Here is a 19,629-nt window from a genome sequence, read left to right as displayed (position 1 = left end):
TTCTTGAAATACAAGGTGTTGAAAAACACCCCATGGTACCTTGTTTCAATAAGGTGTATAAGCCCTTTCTCTTTTTAAAGTATTACCTGAACAGGTACAGGATTTGAGGGGTAAAGCTCGCTAAGAATGACAATCTCACTAGCCCACAATACTTTCTACACCAGACTTTAGAAGACAGAAGACCAAACAGAAGACAGATGTATGGTGCATAAACACTCCCTGGCAAGAAAGTATTTCCTTTTAGTCAGAGTCCTAACAGTGTTTGTCATTAAAATCACTCAATGGAAACAACTTGAAGAAAATACTCAACCGCAAAGATACATATTTTATTTTGTTTCATGTACTAAAATAGAAACACTGAATTAAGACAAACTGTCTTGATCCTCATAAATGAATTTGTTCCTAGGCGAGATTGTCTTTGTTCAATAAATGAAAAAGTAATACTGCAACATGTAGCTTGAATTAATGAAAATGCTACACTTGCATTGTTTAACAGAGGACCACAATATAATATTTCACTTTAAAATATTTTCAGTTTCTTAAAGTGAAAGTCTTAAAAATGCTCTTGTTGAGGTTAAAACATTCATTGATGTAAGAAAAAAATGTTAATTGCACCATGCTAGTGTGTGCCAACAGAACAACAAAAGAAAAGCAGATCCTTTACCTATTAATGGCTTAATTTTAAAAAAATCAACCTTAAACATAAATGTCCAATTTTTTCTACTCTTAACCAGACACTCAGATTCAAAATATTACTACCACACCACCACCATAGACTGCAAATGATTTATGGCCTGTTTACAAGGGGCTTGCATACATATCATTATCTTCAGATCAAAATTAATGCTATTTGGAATACCAGTATGATCTGCACATTGTGAGATTTAAATGAAAAAATAAAAAAATTCTGAGAGGATAAATATCTCAGATACACTTTATTTCCTTTTATATAAATGAATCAAATTTTGCTTTAAAAAGCTCCCCACAATACACTAAAAGACCTTCTTTTGAAACAGGCCTCTTATTTTGACCACTTTATCAAAATTGGTGATTAAGACGGAAAGGGAACAAGAGCTGGCCATCATCTCCACTATTTTGTGCCTTTACCACTAAAAAGATAAACTGGTACCTGCTTTCCTGTAGTATGGCACATACAATATCCATAGAATATCCAAATATATGACAGAACTTTAAACTACTAACGCATGAATGCTTAAAGATGCAACTGTCAATATATTAACTACTATTTATTCCCATTTTCCTAACTTCAGGTCCAACGTATCTCTCACCAACATCATCACTGTCAAAATACAGTAAAATGTTTACAAACAATGATCTTGCCTAAAATGTATTTGTTGTATTAAAACTGTTATTCTTCTCCTCACTTTCTCCAACCTGAAAAATCATTAAATGGAGTTGGTAGGAAAACTTCTTCCTGCCCTTGTTCAGAGCTTTTCTTCCTTAAGTTAAATGAATTCCATCTATATATTAAGCATGCATACTTCAGTGTAAAGCATCTATAGATGTTAGGTTACTGTTACGACTACATTTTTGTCTTCTTAAATTGTAAAAATTTCAAGGACCAGATTTATATCTGCTTGTAGGTCATCTTTCAAAACTGTTCTAATTTTGCCACCCCTTCTTAAATACTAACACTAGTGAAGAAGTACTTGAACAGAACGATTAGCTGGAAGTACTTTTTAAACAGCAATGATGTCTGAGTCTAAGTGCAGTGTTTTGGTACTTCACATTGCAATCCTCTAAGTTCAGTTCTGAATTATCCAATGCTGTGACAATTATTCTGTGTTTGGACCACAAAACCACACCAGTAAGTACATCTATAAAAATGGAACACTGGTTTTGTTGTGGTTACATGCCATCTCATAGGATACTGCAAAGTTGATGCTGCTGCAGCAGGAAAGTAATTCTGATTCAGATAACCCTCCTCCAACTACACAAAGAAATGAGAACCTCCCAAACAATAACAGATGTCAGCAGCATCTGCAGTTTAATCTTTCATGAGAGAATACACTCTGCCACGTGATGAAGCACCAGAAAAAAATTAATGCTACCTTTCATTGAATAGCTCTTGATGCACTCACAAATAGGGAGATCTAGTGTTTCATCATATCCTTGGAGTGCAACAAAGGGCCACTGGGCTCTTATTAGCAGGGAAAGAAGTATCCCAAAGAGGAGTAAACATCAACAGACATGTCAATAATTCCTTTTTTTAAAAAAAACCCCACAGCACTAATGTACTTCTGTATTTTGGAAAAGGAAAAACACTATTGATGCTATAATGCTATAGCTGATACCTGTATCATTAGTTAATAATTAATAGGGACCAATAATATAATACGATTTCTTAATTTTTTTGCATCTTCCTTCTTCAGTATTTACTATTACCTTCACTCAGAAAATTGCCAATATTGAGGCTTACACCCATATACTGAATATATTCCAACTTTCACAACTGAAGCACACATTTTCCCCAAATGTATTTCCCTCACTAAATGTCTCATTTTCATTATTAAGTGTGCATTCAACAAGAAATCAGAAGTGTTTTTTTCAAATAACTCTTGCCTTCCTGAGACTATCCAGCCATGTTCACACCACTTGAGAGGAATCAAAATTCTCACCCTGGTTATATTTCTTAAAAATCTACCTACCTATTGTCTCCTTCCCAGCTTGCAGTCACTTTCTATAAACCCCTCTCTAGTGCTGCACAAGTACCAAAGAATCTCAAGCTCAACAGACTTGCTCTGCTACTCAGCTTCTCTGTAACATGTCAAAAAATCATGGAACATCAGGCTGGAAGGGACCTCAAGGCTCATCTGGTCCAACCTTTCTTGACAAAAGCAAGCCCTAGACAAGATAGCTCAGCACCCTGTCCAGCTGAACCTTAAGCACCCTGCTAGTGGGAAGTCCAGCACTTCCCTGGGGAGATTATTCCAGTGGCTGACAATTCTCTTGGTGAAAAATTTGTGTCCAAGTCCAAAGGGACTGCATGTGAAAAGACTGCACTTTCATGCTTTCCATACTGAACATCTACTGCTCTGTTTTCTCAGCCACTGAGAAAACAGACTGACTGACTAGCCACTTGGGCTAGTCCTCTTAACAACAAGACTGGCAGCAGAACAAGTAAGTTTGTATGTATTAGTGGAAATGAATGAGTCAATTTAGTTGGTGGAGAAAATTACAGTGTTGTGAATAGAACTGTGGAAAACCAGCCAACTACTATTTTCTGTTTGGAATTATTTTCACACAAAGAAAGGCAGAACTACCACAAGTTATTTTTAAAAGAAGGGACAGTAAGGCTATGAACTTTATTTTTACTTTAAATGAAACATACTGATTTTCTGCAGGATGTATCTTCACCACTAAGTGCATGAATTCAGTTCAGCTGCAGAAAAGATAAATGAAGGAGATGCCTTAATTTTTCTTGCCAAAGATCCTACTAAATCTCCAGTGCTTACACCTCCAGCCTTACCACACCATTTAGGCTAACTTTTCTATCAGATTCTTCTTTGACATCTGTCACTGTGCTGCTGCACAATTCTGTACATCTCTTCTTCCTCCTGCTACTCCCTACTCACATGCTGTATCTAAAAGGAACATATATGTTTTAGTCATCTTCCAGTTTTATTTATCCTAACAAATACTTGAGTACATTCTGGAGCAATTAAAATATGAAGAGGAAGGCTGGTGATCTTTTTGATACCCTTGTCAAAATAAATTGTGCTGACGACCATGAGGATAATCACGTTTAACAGAACTGAAATGATCCAAACACTATTTTAGTCTCAGTTGTAAGCAAAAAATGGGACAACTCTTGCAGATAGTACTTGAGAATGGCATGGTGATGCATAGCACTACAAAGTCAATCAACAGCATCTCTGGATCAAGGGAAGGCTCTAAAGAGTCCCTCTAATTAAAAACTATCTCATGTTAACATATCTAAAAGGTGATATCGACACCATGCAATAATAGCATTTTTGTCTTCCCTTCAGTGAAATGTGTTTGTTTTGCTCAATGGTAAAAGCCACTTGCAACACCATTTCCCCCCTGTTTTGGATCCCTTCTTTGTATCAGCCCAACACAAGGTGGGGCAGTGTTTTTAAGACAGATCCATGAAATAAAGGGTTAAAACACCAGCACCGGGTGGGAGCAAGGGTCTTAACCATTGTGGTGAGGCAGAGTCTACAGTCCTTGAACAGCTGTATCAGTCAATTGCAGCTATGAGCAGACCAGCAGGGGTGATAAGGGCAGGCATTTTTCAAGTCAGCTTTACTGCCAAAGTAAATTGGTGTTGTAAGTACTCCATAAGCAGCAAGTTGAAGAACGGTTCATAATTATAGCCTCAAACTTCAAGCTGGAGACAGTACAAACATGTTTTGGGTTTTTTCAAAAATATCATACCAGCAAAAATCAGGTTCTACTCTGAAGACTCTTGCCCAGCAGACACTATAAAATTACTTCTAAAACAGGGCCTGAAAAAAACACTCTAAAGCAACAGTGACAAGTAATGGGGACTATAACTGGTTTGAAAATTCAACCAAATCATCATACAACACTGTATTATAGTTGAAAAGAACCAGTTATTTGGCCAAATTATGTTCTCATTTCTGCTGTCAATTACTTAGCAAATGTTTTACTTTAATAAACAGCATAGTTTCAAGCACCTGCTTAAAAAAACCCCACAAAACCCAAAATCCACCACTAACAAAAAAAATCCCAACTCTTCTGAAGTGAACAACTAATATCATTTTAGCTCCTGAAAGTACCAAGCTTCTAGAGACACCTTCCATTAAAAAAACAACCAACCAAAAATCCCCAAACCAACCAAACAAAAAAGAAACCCTCAAAAACAAAAACATCAAAACAAAACTAAAAAACCAGCCTCAAAACCCCCCCAAAACCTAACCCAATTGCAAAAACCAACAACGTCCAAAGACCCCACAAGAACTGGCTGAAACTATACAAGGTGACAAGTATACCTGGCACTTCTGGCAGAACAAAACCACAGAATGTACCTTTGGGCATCTGGCATGAAGGAGTCAGGGGTGCCCTCTCTGCCTCTGTAGCAAGAGTTAAACTCAACTACAACACTGAGGCAAGAGGAGCCCCAGCAGATTGTTGTTCTGGAAGATCCAAGTCTTCCCCATGCAGGTTTTCAGCAGGCTTCATGGCATCCTGTTCATCTTCACATCTCATCTTGGAAAATTCCATTATGGCCCCATACTTCACTTTCTCATCATCTGCCCTGCCTAGACAGCAGCGATCTCCTACCATCAGAAGAGGCACGATGCCCAATGGATCAGCTTGTACTTTGGGCTAAATCCACTGCCCAGCCAGGAAAAAGACATTAAAGATATGAGCACATCCATAATGCTCTGCCAGGGGCCCTGAAAGCTAGCTCCCTCTGGGATAAGGTAGAACACATGCATGCCATGGCCCAAGTGGGATTAATGGCAACCTCTACTTCAGCTTCTCCAAAGCATCTTATTTAGATGCTCTTGGTTCACCTTTACATATTTCCTCTCCAAGCTTCCACATGACACAGGATCTCTTCAGAGACATTACTGCTCTAACCAAGCTGCAACTATGTGGAAGAAGCTTTTCAGGATGCCGACACTTGTGGTATTTTGACCTCCTCAGACAGAGCACCTCTGGCCAGCATTCATCAGCTCCCTTTTCTGGGATGGGAGTATGGACAAGACCTAAACCATATTCTGCTCAGAGCTCCCTTTGGCTCCCTGTTTTTACATTTCTCAACCCACGTTCCCTCTTTTACCAGCTGTTGCCTGTTTTTTCTCCACCTTCATTTTCTGAAGTTTCTCATTCTCAAGGAGAGCTCTAATGTTTTATTAGAAATAAACTGGTATCTGTTCCTAAGGAAAAAGCCAATAGAAGCAATGACTCAAGGCATCTACTTAAAAAAAGCAAGAAAAAAAACAAGTGTAGGACATTCCTAACTCCCCATGCCACACAGTTTTAGAGATCATGCCCTCTAGCTATTCTAGATAAGAGAGGTCAGATAATTACATAGTAATTCCTCACATGGACATCATTCCATCCTTGCTAACCTTTTTCTGACTGTTCACCTGAGATACAAGTTGTTAGATGTTCATCACCAACACATGGTAGTAAGTATTTCTTAAAAACAAAAATTGTTAATTGAAACTGAAAAACCTCAAACTCTGAACACATTCATTTGAAGTTCAAGAATGTCCTACCTTGGAGTTCAATACAAAAACTCTAAGTTAATATGTAAGCGAAATAAATTCTGCATTTGAATATCAAATGAACAGCTGGATAACGAGGTAGGTAGTATCAAAAGGGCAATCTTTTTGGAAAAAAAAAGTCATAACAATAGACCAAATTTAGATGGAAAATGAACTTTCTTAGGTATTAGTGCAATCTGTGTGAAAAACAGGTTAATTTTTTTTTAGTGTCAGGTCTGCATCTGATCATTCATCCTCAAGAAATTTAAAGGAAAAAAAATTGCTCATTTGCAAAAGAACTGGGAAACACCCTAAGAACCACTACAAAGCACTACACACCCTCAATCTCCCAGGCAATACCACATCCCATGAAGTTGCTCTACACAAATTTCAAAACTTGCTTGCCCTGCAATTTGATATTCATAATTCACACAGGCCATTATATTAAGCTAAAAGATCTAGCACCTAATTTCTTTCTGAAGTTCAGTTCACGTAAACATGTACCACTACAATGTAGATTTTTCAGCCAAGGGAGAGAATTGAACATGGGATGCATTGTTGCACTCTATTGCTTTAGAATGCTCAATCCATAGTTCCCAAAGCAGAAGACCAGAGCTGGGAGTTGCAGGGTGTGCTTCTCACTACACAAGCTTTCACAAGGAAAAACATATAAACGAGGCATTGAATTTTTCAAAACCGCACAATATAAAATAGTCCTCAACAAGTTAGTGAAAACATCTCCTTTCATCATACCTGTTAGAGGAAAACACCATAATCTTTCAATGGGCTTGGCATGATTTTAGCTATGTAATGCTCTTCCTCTCTCTCTCACCACCTACCCTGTTTTTCAATGAGAAACCCTGATTGAAACCTCCATCCTCCACATTAATCTATGGATCAGTTAATGGAATGCTTGAATACAGGTAATTTACATTAAAAACTTTATCTTAATGATAGGCTTTAGTGCAGTTAAATCACAATTTCACCCTGTGCAAAGTAAGGCTAGATTATCATATGCTTAACAATCAGAATTTACATACACAATAAAACTGTTACTGCTGCTTGCTAAAAGACAAAGAATTTCAAACTACCTAATGTTACAGTAATCAAAACTAACCTTAATTACTATAACAATGCAACTACTGAAGTAGCAGAGTACATACACCCTTAATTATGTCATTTTGTGAGAGGGAAAAGCAAACTGATTCTAGGCACAGGCAAAGTAACAGTCTTTTCTATTTTTCAAGTTTCCATCTTCTTGCCAATAATGCACTTTTCTTTGTTTTAATTTCTTGAGCCACATGGCAGCTGTGGATGTCTGTGGGTTTACAGACAAGTGCTAGAAGCAAGTGCAGTATGTTAATGAGTACATATTTCCTGGAAGCAGCTTAACATGAATGAAATAAAAGAAACAAAAAGTTCCTGATGTCCTCAGTTCAAATATTACTGTATTTTACCAAAAGGATACAAGTTAACAAGAGGCAGAGGAATAACAAACTAACATTTACAAATCAAACAATTTAGATACTCACCTAGAACATTTTAAAGGACAAACAGGTAAGATGCCTTGCTACTTTACTGTTAGTCTATCACAGAAATACTGTATCTCTCTAAAGAAAAAGGTCAGTGCAAGTAGAACAGCACCTCTCTGTCCTCCCTAAGGGGATATTTGGCTCAAAATGCTCATCAGGCTCTCTCTGGTATAGATCAGCTTTTTTGATGATTTTTGCTTTCTCAGAATCTGGACACCCACTTAGCTCTTACATGCAGAGCATATTTATATGCCTCCATGATTTACTGAAAAGTATTTCTAAAACCCTCAAATTTTTTGCTCAAAACTACAGACGACACCCCAGTGTAGAGAAACAGTTTGTTTATTCTGAAATCACAAGAACTGTGGCTTAAAAAAACCCCACAAAACAAACACCAAGGTGTTTCCACACCTTTACTGCACAGCATAATGCTAAGAAGTCAGCCTAACCCCTACTACATGTGTAACAAGGAATATGTACCAGAACTCATTCCATTAGAAGCAAACACCTTTTCCTTCTGGGCAGGTAAAAGCAGAAAGTAATTTAATGGAAGAAATAAAAACTTTGTTACATTTCCTACTCTGAATAGCAAATTGGAAGAAAAAAATAAAACAACAACCCTCCCCTAAAAAAACCAACAAAAAAACCAAACCAAAACAAAACCAAAACACAAACAAAAAACCCACAAAATGTAGAACTTAAACAGAAAAAAACCCTCTTCTAAAATATTATTGTCTTAAAGATCCATATGGCAAGTGTAGAGATAGAAACAAGCAATGTTTTCCTCTATTTTTCTCTACTTTCATATAGCTCTAGATACCCAACTGCTAGGTGCTAACATCTCTCACCAAAAACTTCAAGTCTTGAAGTAATTTCTTATATAAACAAATGCAGATGAGAAAGTGGTAGTTTGAAGTAGTAATTTTTCCAAGAAGTTAGCAAGATGAGGTCTTAAAGAGCTCAATGCTAAAAGTATAGGCTGCTTTTTCTTGCCACCTGAGCATTTCATTGCCGATGGTGCTTTCAGCGCTTCCTTTGAATCTGTATTTTGCCATCTGACACCTCAATGAATTGATTTGGTGTGCAAAAATAATTATGGATAACCCAAAGAGATAAAACCTGCATTGTTTTCTGCCTGTGTAAAAGACCTTAACAATGGATTGGAGAAACATTTGAATTGTGACCTGTGAAGGGTCTAGGAATAAAACCTGATTTTTAAACAGTGCAAGTCACCAGATGGGCTCAGCTGTTTTGTGAAACCTTACTCTTAGCGGATGTGACTCTGCTGAGGTGTGGAAGAAACAGCAAGGGGGATGCCAAAGAGAGGCGCAAACGAGCCCTGAAGAGACTCCTGTTAACCGCTGCTGATCCCAACACCACCAGCAGGGCAGTATCTCCTTTAGCTCCCTGCACAGCACAGCCTCTCAACTGCTGTATCCTAATTCTGCTGCTACACAAACTAAGAGCTTCACTTCCATTTCCTGTCACTATTCACCTTATTTTCCAAAGCAGAACATGTGGTTTCAGAAAACAAATGATGTTGCGTTTATACAAACAAAACGGGGTCCTAGCTCATGACTAGCTCTCCTGAACACCAGGATAACACAAAGAAAATGTGTGCAATCCTTTCCCAACCATTGATGGGGAAGGTAAAAAAAAAATAAAATTAAAAAAAAAAAAAAAAAAGGAAAGAAAGTTATTTTATCTTCTAGTTTTGCAACTCTAAGGCAACATTTTCCTCACTTCACTTACCTCCTCAGAGCTCCAGTGCTACTTTGTCCTCTTTCCCATTTCCCAGGAAGCATTTCTAGCTCAGAGCGGAGAAACTGCTTATGGTAGGAAAATACTTGCAGTACAGCCTGAAACCACAGCTCTCCTTTTGGCACCAGCAGTAGGTCAGGCAGCTCCTCCTATTTAGTGCCTGCTATCCACTCTTTTCTCTGTGCCATATCCCACCTGCACTGCTACAACTGCTTGTGTGGCTGCAGTGAACTGGATCACAAAGCCAAATTCAGGTTAACTAAAGTCCCTTCTGCTTTCCCTTTTCTGTAGGGTTATTTTTAACCTAGATCAATCTCAAACTCAGTTCACCTTGTTGTCTCATAAATAGTTACTCCAGCATACTTGAGGGCACAGAGGCAGGAAAACAACTGGCAGGGGATAGAAAAGCAGAACTGCAAATGAAAGAAATGCTTATGAAATAGCACTTTGCACCTGAAACAAAGCTTGAGAGCAGCACTGCAGGGTAGACTTTTTACCAAGTCCTAGCGCTAAATTTCAGAAGTTTATAAGGAAAATCCCCACTGACTCAAGGCTCCTAACACGGAAAACTTTGCAAGCTTAAATGCTAGAAGCACTGATTAAATAAAACAAAACAAACCAGTCTACTCAGATCTGATCTGGAACTCATCCGCTGTACAGCACAAACAATATTCTTTATTAAACCAACCACTGTAGTTTAGAAAAAAAAGCACCTGGATAAACAAGTCCTTTATGATGTCTAGAAAGGATGCAGGCAAAACACAAAAGCTGACAGCCTTTCCAAAGGAGCTCTGTCCAAAGGAGGGATGTGCCAGCTCCAGAAGCACTTTCACTATCTGGAGAAGACTCCCTGCCAGCCTGGCGTTGAGTGGAGCAGAGCCCTCCACTCCACACTGTAACCTGCACTGCTGCATCCTTACATTCTGCTCCCTGAACCAATGAGAGGCTTCACTTTTGCAGCACAGCATAGCCTCAATTAGGCTAAGGAACAAAGTGACTTGAAAGAATATGAGAAATGCCAGCATTATTCAAGAGATTACTTTTCATTATGTCACTTCTACAAATGTGGATGGATAGATGAACAAACACTAAACAAATCCTGCAAGGAGGGAATGCCAAGTAATTTAAAATACTCAGTCTTTAAAGTAGTCTGAGCCTGTAATAAAGGCCTAACCACAACAGCTAAATACAAACCTATTTATCACTTGGAGGCCCTTCTGACCTTTTGTTATGCTACCATGTGGTTATCTTTAATGAGTGATAACCTCTCTCTTTGCTAGTCCAAGCTGTGAATAAGCATTTTGTTTTTAATTAAAGCAGAATTTTCAGATGGTGCCTCTCTTCACAGGATGCATACTGGTAATCTTACACTGGCGATTACAGCAGAGGAATTTTCAGATATTTCTTCAGCAAGTAATTACAACTATTTCTTATTTTTTTATTGCTGAAACCTACCTGATTAATAGATGGTACAACCCCAACATAGTGGGAAAGAAGCTTTACATACATTGTTTGAGATGTCATTCATGCAGACCATTCCAGCATCACTCCAATATATGTTGTTACTCTTTATACAATACGTATTTTAGCTGATGTTCTGATCCAAGAAGTAGGCTCCAATAGCTAGTCATTTCAAAACTGGAGAGCTAAACTTAATTAGCAAAAGAAAAAAGACACTCTCTGTTCAATAAAGCTACACTCTGATCAAAAACTCTCAAGCAAAAGTCTCTGGAAAAGTGACAGGGAATCAGCTACCTTGGGATACCAATGGATACAGAGCTTTTCACCTCTACTTCACCAGTTTTAATCTAACCAAGGCCAGCAGCGATAGAGCCTTGCCTCATCTAGTCTTAACAAGAAATGCACTTGTGGTCTCTTTTGGTCTTCAGCAAGAAAATACAATAGAATGACCCAGCAGTGAATACACATGAAAAATATGGAAAAACCCCCTCAGTTTTAAAGAAACGTACCCAGAGGAGGTTAAAATCTATTGGAAAAAGAAGAAGCAGAAGGCAGCATCTTTCTGTCAAGCATACTTCAAAGGAGCACTACTTAAAGAATAATTATAAGAGTTTTAAAGCAAAGAATTGACTATAATGGGAACTCTGTCATACTGAAGATACTGTAGGGAACACTTTGAGGAGAAGGAAGAGTGAATGAACATAAAACTCACACGCAGAGTACACATCACACATGCTGTACTTGCCTATTTAAAGGCCACAGAAGTTAAAGTTAGTAAAATCATGCTGGATTAATAGAACCGGAGATCTGGCTACCAGGTAAGAAGATACACATACAGAATTATGCTTTGAAAATCATGTACAGTTTCCTTTTAAAATACATTTTGAGAGCAATTTGCCACCACATACTGCCACACAAAAGGCAAGCAAAGGCCATCTGAATCCCAACAAATAAAATTCAGAAGCCAAGGCCACGTCATCAAAATCTATTGTAAGAAGAGAAAGTTTCCAAATCTTCCAGTCCCTGAAGAGTGTATTCTAATCACCTGGTCTCTCATTCAGTTTGGTGGCTACAAAGAAAAAGACAACATCACACCTAAGTACGCTTGAATCTGTGGGGGGAAAAGGGGAATGGACAATAGAGGAAACAAATTAACCCAGCAAAAACCACAAACAAAACACCAAATTGGATTACTATTAATTTATAGCCAAACCTCCTGCTGTCATGTATGACATTCCTTTGTATATCTAATAGGGAAAATAGTTCAGAGCCATACATCACAATTACTTTAAAAATCTGTATTATTGTGTCATCTGATGTAAAACACAACTTTCTACAAACTATATAATTTTGCGGGACTGACATTCATTCTAGTTTAGAAAGTAGTTCTAGTAAAGTTAAAACATTCTTGTTTCACATAAAATTAATGATTTCGAAAGTAACAGATTCACTTGGTGAATTAAAAAGTTATGCAACCTTTTTTAAACCTCAAATGTGTTGTAGTGATCTTTCATGCTACTTTCACAAATTATTCCAAGATAATGAATTATAATAAAGCTAACATTTCTCTACATTAATTGCAACAAGTTAGGCCACAGGGAGTCTTCCTTTTTTAAAAAACATAATTTATCACATGTTGATATTTTTAACATTTAGGTTGCAAAAGTTCTCTACTGTAAATTGAGCAGCTGAAAAAGCTCCTCAAAAATAATGAAGACAATAATTAATTGAATATTAGGATGAGGAATCAGACTAACTTTTATGGCAACTAATAATTGTGTCTCTCCAGATTTCAAATGAAAGATATTGCTATTCTAAAAGGTCCTCAGAATTTGTAGGTTGCTGTGCCTTTCATGTGGAAAACCATGAAAGCATTTAAAACAAATAAAGTTTAAAACAGAGCCAGAACGCTGAAGCTTCTTGTTACCAAAGAACAACTTTTAGTTTTGGTCCTCCAAGTCAAAATCCAAGGTACATTAGGACAACCTGGAACAGAAGGCCATAGAAATAAACCCCTAACAGACTCCACGGAAGCTTTCCTTTCCATCTTCTGTATATACAATGTAGCTTGCCCTCCCTGCTACACCAGCCCGACTCACTCTCGCAAGCGACCAAGCTGAAGAAACCACCACCACTCAGATTTCAATCACCTGCAACTTCAGCTCAGAAATACTATAAAGCATTTGCTCTCATCTACTACTGGTGTTCATATACTCATGGTTTTATTCCACTTCACTGCCTAAGTGAAGTAACAAGTACTAAAGATACTCGACTATAAATGGAAAGCTACAATAAATGAGAAGGATATAAGGGCCATAGTTGGGTGAACAGCATTTTCTGTGCTGAACATAGACAGTGCAAGAGGTCTCAAATTACACTTCATGAACTAGTAAGTATAGTTATCAGGGGAAGCTGTGTTACCCTTCATTGTTCTTCCAGGGACCTTAGCATGCCCTTGATCCACACAATTCCATGAGCTCCATGCATGGATCAAGGGCGTAACACCACCTTTAGAATTCAAAGCTGGATATTCTTCTGTTACCCCTTCAGCTTCATTTTCAGTGTCCTGTAGTCTGGAATATATACTACTGAGGACGCTTAACATGCAAAACTAGAAAATTGGTCCAACAATGCAAATTCAGAAATATTAAAGCTCCATCACATTCCATGTTTCTTTAGTTTTTAGTTGCCATGCATCATATGAATAGATAACAATCAACATTCACTGACAGTAAACCAAACATTATTTCTAATAAGTAATTAGTTGTATAATATTCACATATTATCAATCTTCCATGGAAAGTGAATCCTGGTCTTTCCCAGCAGTATGTCAATGATGACCAATTTTTTCCCCTAGTTACAGGAGTTGTATCATTACAGAGCTTTTTGCTGCTAAATATACTGAGTAATTAAGCATGGAGCTTGATGGCTCTAGCAGCATTTCATTTTTAAACTAACAAAGGGAAAGAGAAAGGTTCTGAAGGAAACTCCCGCAAATTAAAAAATTATTGTATTTTGTAACATGAGAATTCATTGAAATGGAAGTAAACATTTTGTGTTGTAGTGTTATTTAACTGCACAAACTAATAGCAGTACAGTTACCATGAAGTACAAAATGCAGTGTTTTGTCATCTGAAGCACTTCAAGCAATCCACCCTCTCCATACTTATCTTTATAGTTAGGCTAAAATACTTTCCATCAAAATTAATACACTCAACTAAAAAATAAAACCATTAAACAATAATGGTCAAATACTCCTAACAGATTTAGATTGTGAAGTCTAAAATAATAGTAAGCTAAGACACAAGAACTGAAAGGTGAAACCAACAATCAGCACTGGGTAGGTCAGGCAGAGCCCCTGCTCCCACAGCTGGATGCACCCACTGCAGATCCCTGGGAAGCCAGAGGAATGCTGTGTGAGCAGGACCCGGCCTATGCAAATCGGGTTACCCAGTTCTACCCCAGACCTCAACAGTAAATACACAAAAAAAAAATATAAACTAAAAACACAAACAAACAAAAAACAAAACAAACACACAAATCCCCCAACTTCGACGTTAAGTTCTTTTCCATTTTAATGGCCTAGGATTTTCCAGTAACAAAGGGTATTGTTGTCACAACACTGAGCTTGCACAACTGCCTGCTCACTTTGTCTTGTCTTTACTCTTATCCATCACAAACATACCCAAAGTTTTTCACTAGAAATGAAGTAAGTCAACATGAAAAAAAAAGGAAGTCTAGGGTTTTCTTCACAACAACTGAATCGGCTTTGTATTGTTTAAAGTTATGCTGAAATACTCAGAGAGAAAAAAAACCAAACAACAAAACAATAAAAACAAAGCAAACAAATGAACAGAAACACCAGCAGAAAGCTCCCTGCCATGACGAGTTCAGATCAATGCTTTTGTCTTCCATTTTACCCAGGGCTCAGGAGAGCAACGCAGTACCGAGGGCTCTCCCGGCGCGCTCCCGAGCGATGTAAACACGCCGCGGGGCTGGGGCTGCGCCGCGGGGCGCGGGCACGGCCGCGGGGTCACCGGGGCTGCACGATCCGGGCGAGCACAGGAGTTTCTGACCTACATTCCCCGCAGCGGGATGAAAACCCTCCCGCCGCAGACGGAGCGCGGCGGGCGGGCGGCCTCCCCCGCCGGCAGGGTGTGTTCGGGGGTGGGGAAAGCGAGCGGGCCGGGGCGAGGATGGAGGCTGGCGGAGGCGCCGACACCTGCCCGCCGACACCGCGGCCCCGCCGCCGGCTCCTCCTCCACCGGGGACGGACACCTGCTGCGGGACAGCCGCACGCGCGGCCCGGCGGCAGCCTCGGCCCGGCGGCAGCGGGCGGCTTTGCCCCGCTGGTTTCCCGAGATCCCGCTGAGCCCCGTGGCGGAGCCGGCGTCGGACGAGCTCCCCGCGGCGCCGCGCAGGCCGCGGCCGGGCCTGTACGGGCGGGGGGCTCGGCCCGAGGCCGTGGGGCCTGCGGCGGCGGCGACGCGGGGCGGGCGCGCCAGGCCCGGCCCCGGGCCCTCCTCCGGGAGCGCAGTCGGGCGGAGGCGGCGGCGGCGGCGCGTCCCCCTCACTCACCGCTCTCGATCTCGTTGCCCTTCTTGGCGGTGGCTGCGTTCCCCATGGCCGGGCCGGGGCGGGGGGCGGGAGGGATGCCGGGCGGGGGCCGGGCCGGGCTCGGCTGGCGGGGCGGCGCGGCCCGCGGGCGCGGCGGCGGCAGCGGCGGCGGAGCTGCCCTGGCCCCGCTCTGGGTCTCTGTGTCTCCGGCCGCCGCGGAGGAGGAGGCGAGCGCTCTGCCCCCTCCCCCGCCCCGCACTCGGCGGAAATGACGGCCGGGGCGGCGCCTCCTCCCGCTGCGCCGCCCGCGGGGGCGCAGCCGACCATGGCCGGGCCGCTGCCGCCGCCTCGGGCGGGGGCTGGCCCGGGGCAAGGGCTGCGGGAGCCCGGGCGGCGCCCCCTGCCCGATAGCGGTCCGGGGGGGCGGGCGCGGGGGGTACCCGCGGCCATCGCACAAGGGGTCTCGGCAGCCTCCGCACCCCCGGCCTGGCGGGCGGCGGCCCCCGAGCGCCCCCGCTGCCGCAGGGCAGGCGCGGCCCGGCCCGCCCGCCCGCGGGGCAGCGGCCGAAGCGGGGGCGAGGCCGCCGCCGTGCCCAAGGTGACCCCGGGAGGCCGCGCGGGCCGCGGCCCTGCGGCTGCGCCCGCCCCGCGCCCCTGAGCATCCCCGAGGACACCCGCCCGGGCCTCCACCCCGGCGGCCGACGGGAGGAAACTCGCACTTGCCGCCTGTTTCAGTGACTGTTTTTACACGGCTCACCAGACTATAGAAAAAAAAAAAAAACGTAGAAAGTAAGCGAGCTGCCAGGAAAGAGGTTTTTTTTTTTCCTCCCCCCTTTTTGCTGCCACCCATCATAAATAGCTACAGCTACACATTTTCAAGTGGTATTGTGACTTTCAAGTTGATGATAGCTCTCTTTATATATTTATCATGTGAAACGCTTTGAGTGTTTTAGCTCTGGGAGGAAATGCTTATCAAAAAAGGCTCTATTTTATGTGCTTTAAAGTGGAGAGAGTGGAGAGCAGAAGTGCTAATCTTATGGATCACAAACTGCATGTCTTCTGCCAGGACAATGTATGTGATACCCAGCCTTCTTCTAGCAGCATTCTTTCGCAAGGCTGAAGGAATTGTTCTGGCTATCATCCTTCGCAGGGGCTATCAAAATCCTCTCCCAGCACTGTGGGCTGCCTGCTTGTGAAGCACACGCTGTCACGGCCTAATACTGAATTACCTTACTATAAGACGGGATTTTATACACATACACTAATGCACATTAAAGCAGATACTTCTAGAAAATTTCCAGTTTTCTGAGCCTGTGCAGTGGAGTACATTGTATGAGAACACTGGGCAGATCTAGCCAGTGTGTGCTCTACCTTGACAGTTGTACAAGCTGCCTGGATTATACGGCTGCAAAGTTTTGGGAACACTTACCTGAATTATCTTAATGTTTTGTAGGTTGAGGTTTGATCAATTAAGTTTTCGGTTTAAGGGACTTTCTTCTGTTTTTCTTCATCTTTTCCCTTGCATTATCCTGATCTGTGTGATACTGCTTACTTCAGGGGAGTACCTGTGTTTCTGTGATTAAAGAAGCTGTCTCTGGGGAAGCCAGGTCTCTATTGCTTTGAAGATCAGAAACAAGACTCAAGCATCATGAGGAAATAACTGCAAATCACTGGGGGCAGTGAAGCAGACACAATTGAAGAGGGCTGTCTCATTTTGCCAAAGCTGGAATCTGTGCATTCTTTATGCACTTAAAAAGAGGTTCAGCAAGTTATCAGTAATTCACTCTGCCAAGGAATGGCATGTAGATTGCAATGGCCAGATCTGCACCAGGAGGAGAACTTAAGCATGAGAAAAGGAGAGGGTAGTTTTGCCATCTGTCATCTCAATCATTCATACAATGACAATAAATAGAACTCTGAGGTGTATAATATTTAAATAAATATCTGAAGATGATGTCTCAGGCAAAGATCTTATCCCAGTTTTAAATGTTTTCCCTGTTCCAACCATCATAATTTTCATCTTGGCCAGATTCAGTCTGAGTCAGCTGATTTTCATCCAGGTGCTGACAGGCATTTTGATATCCTTGAGAAGACAGCAGTGGTATCGTTAACAAATGAGATATGCTGCAGCATCTTTAGCATATTCCTGGTACAGCTCATCCCTTTGCTAGGAAATTATGCTGCAAAGGCTGCATATGTGGAAATCCACCAATGTCCAACAGACATTACTGCCATTTGGGTCTTGGTGGACAAGGATCTGCTAGTCATTTCATGTACTCCAGCAAAATCCTACATATACATGTCCAACACCATATATATGTGTGTGTGTGTGTGTGCACCATTGCAATGGTTCTCAAATAACCACATGCTCTTGATGCACATGCAGCACTGATGGATTTGCATAAATGTTTTGACCCAAACACTGTCTTTATCAGAAATCTAACAAATATAATTCAATGTGCTGTGAAACATTAAATGAACCATATCCATGGTCCTAGCATTACACGTGTAGGTGAAGATAACAGAAATAAGGAGTTAGGGTTGGACGTTTCACATTCATACAACTTACACATCTTATGCTATATTAACAAGTTAATAGTAATTGATTAATTGCAAAACATACCAATGTTTATAGTTATTATGTGTATAGAGTCACTTAGCATTCAGATTGTCAACTCTATTCCAGCTCTGATCTTTAGTTTCCTTAATTTTCTTATATAAAATTTTTTTATGCTAAAATGCCTCATATCACTGCTTATATACAAGTAGCTTGTCTTCTTTCTTTCAACCCAATTGGTTAAAAAATAAAGTCATGCAAATATGAAAAAAAAATCCTGTTTGTGTATGTTAAAATATTTCACTAAAGGCCCAATCTGAAAATTAAAATTTCATTTGTTTTGCTAATCTATACGAGATTTTTAAAAATATAAGAAAGTCAACTCAGCCGTTTTAGAACTGTATGGATCGGATGATGTTGTTTCAATGACTCTAAGCAGGTTTTCATCCATTTTTTTTCAGATTTGTTGGCAACTATCAATTAGGAATATGCTAGCAAGACCAGTCCTTCACTCTGATAAAGCCTAAAGCTCTGTATCAGATGTATAGTTCCCTCATGAAACATATTTTACCCTACATAGACTTAGAACTAAAAAGAAGGTCACTCCAGGACAAAAAAAGATAAATTTCTTCTAGATTAAAGACTCTCAGGTGTTTTTAGTAGAAATCACCTGTTCATATGGTAATTACTTCTGGAGCCACATATCCTTTCACTCCATAATCATTCCGATTTCTAAATGAGATAGTGGCATTTCTGTAGCAACTACAGCAGTTGTTTTCAATTCACATTTGAAACAACTCACTAAATTTAAATCATTATGCATCTTCATTTTCTTCTCTCACATTTGAGATTTTTCTGCAGTGCAAGGGGTTGGCATATACAGATTGATGGTTTAGCCCATCCGTCCTGATCACCCTCACCCTGAGGGTGTGGGCTCTGCTTAGGTTATGAATATGTACCTGCCTTGGTTGGGATTCTCTTTCTGTGGCCAGCCTGCCTTAGCATTGCAGCAGTGCCTCTAAACTGCAGGGTTTGAATAGCAAATTAGACTGCTCTTCCCAAAATCCCACATTCCTGCATCTTTGAATACCCCTGGCAGCCTCCTTCTCTCTCCTAAACAGAATGATATATTTGGCATTTAACTCCTTGTTTTCCTTTTGGGTTGTTCCAGGCTACTGGCACATTTCCTGCTCTCAGCTAACCCCTGTTCTGCCAGTGTGGGATGCTTTTCTAGCAGGTTGCTAACGTGCCAAGAAGCATATGCATTTCTTTGTGAATATGGAAGATATTTTCCAAATTTTACAGCTTCTGACCCAGAAACAGGAATATTCATCACTGCAGCATAATTTCAGACCTGCCAAGAATATATCAATTATGTCATGTAGATGTGCTAAGGGAAAGGATGAAAGCAGGAGTACAGCAATTTCCACTGCTCCCTGTACTAGCTATACAGACAGCAATAAACTACATCCTTCTGCAGGGAAGGCTTAATCTACTGATGCCAAATTCATTCCAGTTGAAGACCCACCCACTCAGA

At 40.9% G+C, this 19,629-nt stretch overlaps 1 protein-coding gene across 1 annotated transcript in view; it reads right to left on the bottom strand.

The window, feature by feature from the left end:
- Positions 1 to 15,800, bottom strand: part of PRKACB (protein kinase cAMP-activated catalytic subunit beta) — a 65,737-nt gene extending 49,937 nt beyond the window's left edge. The window contains exon 1 of the mRNA XM_014883460.2: positions 15,557 to 15,800. Within this exon, the coding sequence (XP_014738946.1) occupies positions 15,557 to 15,602 (46 nt within the window). The 5' untranslated portion in view covers positions 15,603 to 15,800. The remainder of the gene's footprint in view (positions 1 to 15,556) is intronic.
- Positions 15,801 to 19,629: the final 3,829 nt, after the last annotated feature.

The sequence above is a fragment of the Sturnus vulgaris genome, chromosome 9, assembly GCF_052056855.1.
Source record: "Sturnus vulgaris isolate bStuVul1 chromosome 9, bStuVul1.hap1, whole genome shotgun sequence".
In the NCBI taxonomy this organism is placed as follows: domain Eukaryota; kingdom Metazoa; phylum Chordata; class Aves; order Passeriformes; family Sturnidae; genus Sturnus; species Sturnus vulgaris.
Note: the sequence above shows the minus strand (reverse complement) of the source record. Positions and strands in the feature narration are given on the sequence as shown.